The sequence below is a fragment of the Populus trichocarpa genome, chromosome 17 (genome assembly GCF_000002775.5).
Source record: "Populus trichocarpa isolate Nisqually-1 chromosome 17, P.trichocarpa_v4.1, whole genome shotgun sequence".
Taxonomy (NCBI): domain Eukaryota; kingdom Viridiplantae; phylum Streptophyta; class Magnoliopsida; order Malpighiales; family Salicaceae; genus Populus; species Populus trichocarpa.
The window spans coordinates 244,294-254,387 of NC_037301.2; the positions used below are offsets into that span (position 1 = coordinate 244,294).

At 35.9% G+C, this 10,094-nt stretch overlaps 1 protein-coding gene across 3 annotated transcripts in view; it reads right to left on the bottom strand.

Moving 5' to 3' along the window:
- Positions 1–6,033, bottom strand: part of LOC18109598 (2-alkenal reductase (NADP(+)-dependent)) — an 86,861-nt gene extending 80,828 nt beyond the window's left edge. Inside the window, exons 1-2 of one of the 3 annotated variants that reach the window (XM_052448402.1) lie at positions 5,709–6,033; positions 5,415–5,592 (exon numbers count right to left, since the gene is read on the bottom strand). In XM_052448402.1, the coding sequence (XP_052304362.1) occupies positions 5,415–5,592; positions 5,709–5,954 (424 nt within the window). In that variant the 5' untranslated portion in view covers positions 5,955–6,033. Of the gene's footprint in view, positions 1–189; positions 5,337–5,414; positions 5,593–5,708 lie in introns of those variants that run through there. The other 2 variants (XM_052448401.1, XM_052448400.1) reach the window with 2 other exon arrangements.
- Between the last annotated feature and the right edge of the window lie 4,061 nt (positions 6,034–10,094).

A 10,094-nucleotide genomic window follows, 5' to 3' on the forward strand; every position in this document is an offset into this window, starting at 1 on the left:
TGGAAAACCCGATGCGGGAAAAAACCACGGGACCGGAGTCCACCTAAAAACTTCCACTATCACAAATAATGGGTTCACAATTGTTCTTCCTCAGATTCAACTAAGGGCTACAACATATATATCATCAAGAACAACTTATTCTCGGATTATAACAAGATTAAAGAGAGTAATGTTAGAGAAAAGCTCACAACACTGACAGCCCCGTTTTCTGTCAAAACTACCAGCTTCCACACCACCAATCTTCAATCCAACCGTTCATAATGAAGAGTAACGTGTCTAGAAGCTGTTGTCCAAATTTCAGCCCGATCCAACGGTGAACGAACTGGAAATCGAAGAAAGAAGACAGACTGCTCTGCTGCCTCCTCTTCTTTCTTTCTCTCGGTTTTTCTCTGCTCTCTTGTTCAAATTTGCTACTGCCATCTACAGTAGCCACACATTTAATTTAAACCAAAGAGGCAGCCAGCTGCCTCCTTAATTAATGTGGTGGTCCCCCCATCACATGGTGCAGGACCACACAACAAATCTCCCCCTCACGCACCATGGGAGGAATTCGCCATATTGGCGATCAACATGTAAGCTTCAATTTAGGAGGCTCTGACAAGCCTGCCTCCCTTCTGCAAAACTCAAACTTCTCTCTCGGTAGAGGTTTGGTCATCATGTCTGACACGTTGTTATCGGTATGGATCTTCTCAACAACAAATGACTTCATCTCCATAGCATCTCGAATCCATTGATATCTAACCTCAATGTGCTTTGATCGAGAGTGAAAAGTAGGATGCTTGCTGAGATGGATTGCACTTTGACTATCACAGTGCAACACAAAGTTCTCTTGAACAAGGCCAAGTTCATGTAGGAACTTCTTCATCCATAACAACTCTTTGCCCCCTTCAGTAAGAGCAATATATTCAGCCTCAGTAGTGGATAATGCCACACATTTTTACAACCTTGATTGCCATGAGACTGCTCCCCCTGCAAACTTCATCAAGTATCCTGATGTGGACTTTCTAGAATCAACATCACCAGCCATATCTGCATCTGTGTATCCATCCAACACAGGTTTATCATTACCAAAACATAAGCTGAAACTAGAAGTACCTTTGAGATACCTGAGTATCCATTTCACTGCTGACCAGTGTTCTTTACCAGGATTGGAGAGGAACCGACTAACCACACCAACTGCATGAGCTATATCCGGCCTTGTGCAAACCATGGCATACATCAAGCTACCAACTGCGGATGCATAAGGAACCTTTTTCATCTCATCTCTTTCTTCATCACTTAAAGGACACTGCTTAGAACTTAGTTTAAAATGGCTTGCAAGTGGAGAACAAACCGGTTTGGAGTTGCTCATGTTGAATCTCTCAAGTACCTTTTGGACATATCTCTCCTGAGATAGCCAAAGTTTCTCCTTCTTCCTGTCACGTGTGATCTTCATGCCAAGAATCTGTTTTGCCGGTTCTAAGTCTTTCATTGCAAAAGACTTGCTTAACTCTTCCTTCAAAATCTGAATCTTCTTAGCATCATGGCCAACAATCAACATATCATCCACATACAATAAGAGAATAATAAAGTTTCCATCTGGAAACCTTTTCATAAATACACAATGATCAGAAGTGGTCCTGTCATAACCATGATCCACCATGAAAGAATCAAACTTCTTATACCATTGTCTTGGAGCTTGCTTTAACCCATATAGACTCTTTTTCAACTTGCAAACTAACTGCTCTTTGCCTTTTGCTTCAAACCCTTCAGGCTGCTCCATGTAGATTTCTTCATCTAAATCACCATGGAGAAAGGCAGTTTTCACATCAAGTTGCTCAACTTCAAGATTCAAACTAGCAGTTAAGCCAAGCACAACTCGAATTGAAGACATCTTGACCACTGGTGAAAAGATTTCTTCAAAATCAATACCTTTCTTCTGACCGAAGCCTTTCACAACCAATCTTGCCTTGTACCTTGGCTGTGAGCAATGTTCATCAATTTTCAACCTGAACACCCATTTGTTCTTGAGTGCTCTCTTACCTTTAGGAAGCTTCACTAACTCAAAAGTATGGTTTTCATGCAAGGATTTCATCTCTTCTTGCATTGCTTGCAACCACTCACTTTTCTTCTCATGTGACATAGCTTCATCAAAGCATTCTGGCTCTCCCCCATCAGTAACTAGCACATACTAATGAGGAGAATATTTGGTGGAAGGTTGGCGAGGTCTGGTTGACCTCCTCAATTGTGGCTCATCTGGAGCTTCCTGCATAACCTGTTCAGGAATAACATCAATATCATCATTAGCTGATTCAGGATCACCAACTAATGGCTCATTAAGAAAACCATCATTTTCATCATTTTGCAAGTCTCCCCCATGATTAGCAAGCATCAAAGGTAACTGTGGAGTAGGTCTTGGATTTGAATTAGATGGAATAAAAGTTGTAGACTCTGTTTTCTCCTTCAGTTCAAAGTCTTCAATGGTTTGATCTTCAAAGAAGATAACATCTCTGCTTCTCACAATTTTCTTCTCCTTTGGATCCCACAACCTATAACCAAACTCATCATCTTCAGAGCCCAAGAAAATACACTGCTTTGTCTTGCTGTCAAGCTTAGACCTTTCATCCCTTGGAACATGTACAAATGCTCTGCATCCAAACACTCTCAAGTGTGCATAGAAAACATCCTTTCCTTTCCAAACTCTATCTGGAACATCAAACTCAAGAGGAACTGATGGAGAAAGGTTGATCATGGCAACTGCAGTCTTCATTGCCTCACCCCAAAAGGACTTAGGCAGCTTTGCATGAGAGAGCATACATCTAATTCTTTCAACAATGGTTCTGTTCATTCTCTCAGCCACTCCATTCTGCTGTGGAGTCTTAGGAACGGTCTTCTCCAACTTGATACCATGTTCCCTGCAGTACTTCTCAAAAGGACCTCTGTATTCACCACCATTGTCTGCTCGAACACAGTTCAGCTTTCTACCAGTTTCTCTTTCAACTCTGGCATGGAAATCCTTAAAGACATCAAGCACCTGATCTTTGGATTTCAAACAAGTGGCCCAAATCTTCCTGGAGTGATCATCAATAAAACTAACAAAGTACAATGCACCTCCAAGAGACTTATCAATCACAGAGCAAACATCAGTATGAACTAAATCAAGAACATGTGACCTTTTATGTGAAGGTGATCTTTGAAATGCAACTCTATGTTGTTTACCAACTAAACAATGAGTACATGTGTTCAAGTTCATACCTTTCAATGGAAGGTAGTTCTTCTTGGCAAGGATGTCAAGGCCTTTCTCACTCAAATGTCCAAGCCGCTTATGCCATAGATCTGTAGAGCAATCTTCAATTGCATTCACCTCCCCTTTGATCACCTTGGCTTGTGACATGTAGAGACCTATCTTCTTCCCTTTAGCAACAATTAGGGAATTTCTGGAGAGCTTCCATTTACCATCTCCAAAGTAACTGTGATAGCCTTCTTCATCAAGAGTACCAGTAGAGATCAAATGTAGGCGCATATCAGGCACATGCCTAACATCTTTGAGTAGCAACTTGCACCCAGTATTGGTTTCCAACCAAATGTCTCCAATGCCCACAACACTAGCCATCCCTTGATTTCCCATCCTAACTTGACCAAAGTCACCAACAGTGTAGGATGTGTAAAAATCACGTCGGGGTGTAACATGGTAAGAAGCTGCTGAATCTGCAACCCAGGTGGTATCTTGACATGCAAGATTAACACAGCCATCATCACACACAATGGCAACATCACCATCAGATACAACTGCAGCTGTACCATTCTCTTCATTCTTGTCTTCATCTCTACCCTTTTTATCTCTTTTATACTTTCTGCAATCCTTTTGCATATGCCCAGGCTTGTCACAATAATAACACTTGAAACCCTTCCTTGACTGAGATCTTCCTCTTGGCTTCCATTTGCCTTTTCTATTGCTGGATTCTCCATCTTGCTTGCCGTGAGAGAACCTGCTTTGACTTCTCCCTCGACTTTCTGTAACAAGTGCATGAGACTTGGAAATACTTGTCCCTTTCCTCCTCTTCTCTTCATTGAGGATGCAATCCTTCACTGTTTTCAAAGTGATCTTTCCATTCGGAGTAGAATTGCTAAGTGACACCACCAAAGTCTCCCAACTATCCGGCAATGAACTCAATAGGATTAATGCTTGCATTTCATCGGCTAACTCAAGGTTCATCAATGACAGCTGATTCAAGAACCCTTGAAAAACATTTATATGCACTGAAGCATCTTCACCATCTCTATACTTCAAATTTACAAGGTCTCTAATTACAAAAACCTTGTTTTGTGCATTCTCCTTGGCAAATGTTTCTTCCAACATCTTCCAAACTGTATAGCAGTCATGTTCTTGAGAAATATGATTAATGGACTTAGAAGATACCCATTTTCTAACATTAGCGGTAGCCTTTCAATTTAGTCCATTCCATTTTGCATCATCCATATCATCAGGCTTTATTCCTTTACATTCAATCGGCAAAGCCAAATCATTGCAATATAAGTGATCCTCCATCATTGTTTTCCATAGAAAATAATTTGAGGAAGTGAGCTTTATCATACCCGAATCTTCCTTTTCCATTTTAACTGCACAAGAATTCAATCTACACAACCAAATGCTCTGATACCACTTTGTTGGGAAAACTAGGGACAACTAACCGGATCAATTCAGCGGAATACAATTCACAATTCACAAGTCCCAATCCTTTTTCCCTCTTTGTGCAGTAAAAACAGAATCAAACAATGAACAAATATAATGCAACAATCACACAAATCAACGCCAAGATTTTTACGTGGAAAACCCGATGCGGGAAAAAACCACGGGACCGGAGTCCACCTAAAAACTTCCACTATCACAAATAATGGGTTCACAATTGTTCTTCCTCAGATTCAACTAAGGGCTACAACATATATATCATCAAGAACAACTTATTCTCGGATTACAACAAGATTAAAGAGAGTAATGTTAGAGAAAAGCTCACAACACTGACAGCCCCGTTTTCTGTCCAAACGACCAGCTTCCACACCACCAATCTTCAATCCAACCGTTCAGAATGAAGAGTAACGTGTCTAGAAGCTGCTGTCCAAATCTCAGCCCGATCCAACGGTGAACGAACTGGAAATCGAAGAACGAAGACAGACTGCTCTGCTGCCTCCTCTTCTTTCTTTCTCTCGGTTTTTCTCTACTCTCTCGTTCAAATTTGCTACTGCCATCTACAGTAGCCAGACATTTAATTTAAACCAAAGAGACAGCCAGCTGCCTCCTTAATTAATGTGGTGGTCCCCCATCACATGGTGCGGGACCACACAACAACCAGGCATACCTATGGAGAAGACACAAAAACACCTTTAGGACTCCAAAATCTTTCAGGAGTTTGCAGATCAAATTCTTGAAAACTTACCAAGAACTCCCAAATAGTAAGATAAGGGTACATCTGAGTGTTGGATTTTAAAGAGAGTTTCAGGTTCTGTAATCAGACTGTACTCTTCCCATCCAGTTGTTCCCCAAACAAGATCACCCTTTTGGAAATCAGAGTGTCCAGATTCAAGAACTCTACCCACTCCATAACTGGCCATCACCTGCAAAAAAAATTTCTCAGCAGAAAAGGGTCAGCCTGTTACTTTACAATCCTGGAAATTTGAGTCTGGCCGTCTGTATATGAAAGGAAGAGAAGAAAGGAAGATGTAAGACTTACAGAACCAGGGGAATAGGAAGAGAAGTAGCCAGGTTTTTCGATCTTCGTGGATCGAATATACTGGTAAGGATCAATGGAGAGGTAAAGAACCTTCACAAGAACTGCATTTGAACCTTGTGGTACTTTCAATTCTATACTTTCAGTTGTTAGATGAAGGTCTGATTCTTTTGGGGAACCTTTGATGTAGTCTTTGAGCATCAACTTCTTGTTTCTCACAACATTTCCAGCACCACCATCAGTCTCCATTGATAATAGCAACTCTAATCAAATCCTGTTAATCTATCTGGAAACTAATGAAAATAGACTTGTTATATACTGATATGAGCTGCGAAGCAGCCACATGTCAGTCATGACCTCATTATTAAACAAAAACACTATATTTTTAAAATACACTCACAAGCAGAAGTTATAACATTTTTAAACTATGTATTGAGATTATTATAATGCATATTGTTACATGTGCGCGGTATCACAACGATCATTCTTCTAAATCAAAATAGTTGAGAATAATATGAGAAAAAAGGACAAGAAATTTTTATTTTTATCAGTAAAAGAAAAATAAGAATTGTCATCTAATATTTTGATCATTAGAAACTATAATTAGTCTCGAAGTTTGAGAAAGTGGACTTATTGCGTAAAGGATTAGTATTCCTAATACGTCTTTCTTGAGATAAGTTGTATTGTTTATTTGTCTGATATAAACTTAGAAAAATGTATGTTTTCTAACCGTTGACCTGTTTAAAGTTGAAGAAAAGTCTTTTTTTTTTAAAAGAAGATCCTTATCTTATCAGGTTAAAAACATAACCGTTCTAATACCAATATAAAAATAATCTGTCTTTATATTTAATATCAGAAATATGTATTACATATAAGTTCAAAATCCCATATATTAAAAGAAATAATTTGTTTTGGTACGTATTTTTGAAATGTAGACCAAAATCATTTGGAATTTTACAAATTTATCGTAAAAATTCATGCAAAAGTATTTCATATTTTTAAATAAATGCTCAAATTATTTTTTAGGATTGTTGGTCATATGTAATTAAAATATTTTGTTAATTAAAACTTTTTATCTTTTTATTTTTATTTTTTATCATTCACACTTTATTTTTTACTATATTATACTCAGAAACACCACACAATTACATGTTTACACATGGTACAAACTTAAAATTTAAAAATAAAACACACATAAAACATCCGCATATAAACATCCGCATATAAACATCCTAAAATCCATGAAATAATCTGGCGAAGCTGTCGGAACTCAAGAATAGTGCTGAAAAGCTTCCAAGTGGCAGATATGGTAGAAACGTGGGGGTCTGGTGCACCACCTGCATTGACTTAGGATATTTTAGAAATCACTATTTTATAATGAAAATCTAATCGCTAATTTTAAATCAATGGCTTAGGATCTCTATCAATCGGGTTGTGATGCCCACAATTGCTTATAGAAATAAAAAAAAAATACATGAAAAAATAAATATAAAAGCATTAAAAAACCAATCTCTGTCGATGTTGTGATAAAGACAAATATTTCGAACAAGTCCTTTTTCTGGGGACCTGAAAAATACATGAAAAAATAATTTCTATTTTGTCAGGTGAAAATTAATTAATGGTTCTTAATGCAAAGTTTATGGTAGAAAATAATATAATTTATATCTTAAAATTTTACTTAATAGATTAAGTTATTAAGTTATTGAATTGAAATGGTTTTTTAACATGGTATCAAAGTCTTGATAACCAAACAGTTACGAGTTCGAATCTTATTATCTCTATTTATTTAATAAAAAAATTAGTGTGTCAAAAAATAATATAAATTATATTTTAAAATTTTATCAAATAATTTAAGTTATTAAATTAAAATAATTTTTTAATGACTTACTCCTTTTAATTTGTATTCTTATGATCATATCCTCAAGTAGGGGTGTTCACGGTTCAGTTCGGTTCGGTTTAAACCCAAAAAATCAACCAAACCGAATTACAGTATTGTTGTATAAAATTAACCGAACCGGACCGGAAATCGGTTCAAACCGAACCGAATCGGTCCGGTTAGGTTAAATCCCGTTTTTTAAGGAAAAAACCGAGAAACCTAATCCCTTGGGTTTTTTTGGTTTTTTTTTTTAAATTGGCTTACGGTTTGGGAAGATTTAGTCTTTTATTCATTACAAAATATCCCAAAAGGCACGAATTCACTTCAAAGAAAAAGGATTTTGCAAGACTGATGTTCGGTTTTAAACATTTATAATGTTAAGCTAATTCACATGGCTAACTTTTAATATGAAATGACTAACTTTCAATATGAATTAAAATTTGGACATGAATTTGGACATTAATTAAAATTCCACAGAGATACAAATTAACTGACTTTTAATATACTTATCAAAGTGCTAAATTAATGCAATATGCAAGATGCATGATCAAATTTTAAAACCTCAAATTAAAAGTCTGTTCGCAATAGAAAAGTTAACATTAACAAGCGAAAATAACCGAAAAAAATGACTAAACCGATTAAAATTTTGAAAAAACCGGCCGGTTCGGTTCGATTTTATTAGCAAAAAACTGAAAAAACAGAACCGAACCCGACAAAAAACTGGAAAAAAAACCGAGCCAAACTGGAAAAACCAAAAAAACCGAGCCAAACAGAGCCAAAACCGGAAAAAACCGAGCCAAAACCAAGAAAACCGAGCCAAACCGGTTTGAACCGGTTTTTTCCCTAAAAAACCGAACCGAAACTGGTCTGTTTGACCCGGTTTCGGTTTTTTTTCAACAAATTTTTTTGATTTAATTATTTTTTTTATAAAAACCAAACCAAATAAAAAATAATCATCCCTACTGTCATATCCACGTGATCGGTACTTGAAGGTAAATGGAAGAATCTTCAACCACGCTGTTAGCTTTTTGATGCTTATCTCATCACTTTTATTTATACTTACATGGCTTGTTTATTTTTATATTTTAAAAATATTTTTAAAAATAAAAATATATTTTTTATTTTTTTAAAATTAATTTTATTTTATGTTTTCAGATTTTCTTGATGTGTTATTTTTAAAAATATGTTTTTGAAGTATTTCCGAAAAAAAACACTTTAAAAAGTAACAGCTACCATAGCGATCAACACTAGCCAGTGTTTTTTAAAGAATAAAAAAAATATTTTTTTATATTTTAAATAATATGTTGATGTTAAGAATAAATTTTTAAAAATTAAAAAATTATTTTATATATTTTTAAGAAAAAAATACTTTGAAAAATAACTGCTACCACAACGTTAAATGCTATCTAAGTGTGTTTTACATTGTAGTAATTTTCATGTTTGTGATTTAAAAATATAATTTTTTTAAAAAATATTTTTAATTATGATTTAAAAAAATAATTTAAAAAATATCTTTAATTAAAACTATCCTAGGTAGATTCTCTGAATCTTAACCTGGTATATATATGAAATTGATACGAGGGTTAGCAAGTTGTTTTTATCCAGAGATACTACAATTAATAAAATAAATATTAGATATTTATTATTAAGATATAAAGGAAAAGCACAGTTAAAAGAAATGTTTGGTAGTATAGTAGTTGTTGTTTTTTAAATAATTTTTTATATTAAAATATATATTAATGATATTTTTTTATTTTTTAAAAATTATTTTTAACATCATTATATCAAAACAATTCAAAATATTCAAACTATATTAAATTTTAATAAAAAAATTTAAATTTTTTAAAAATAAGATTTGCATCACAAACTAAACAGTGTCACAGTGATCAGCAGGAAGCAAGTGATTCTCAAGGACTATTATATGTCAGTGGCTTTCCAAAAGAATATTCAAACCCGTACGTACGTCTTGTGATCCTTTCATGCGGAAAGATCTACCACCTCATGTTTTCACCCACTACCAGAAATATTCATTTAAAATCAACAAAATTACCGACAAAATAATTCTGTACACTTCTTTGGCTTCAGTCCAAGGGAGATTCATGTAAGGATTATGGACACCACTTATCTCCACATTGGTATGATATTGTCCACTTTGGGCCTAAGCCCTCATGGATTTGCTCTTGGGCTATACCCAAAAGGCCTCATACCAATGGAGATATTTGTCCATCCTTATATACCCATGATCCTCCCCATTTCTAGCCAATGTGGGACTTTGGTCGTATACCCAACAATCCTCCCCTCGAACAAAGGACCACCGAGCCTCCCCTCAAACCGATCATTCATCCGTCCACTCTCTACCAACCAGGATTCTTCATTCTCTACTTCACCGTGTTGGGGTCAGAACACGTCCATGAAGCATCCAGAGAGCACTACCTGACTTGAGAGTTTTTGCTCTTTCTAGGTCAACTCCTCTTCACCGTGTTGGGATCAGGACACGTCCATGAAGCATCTGG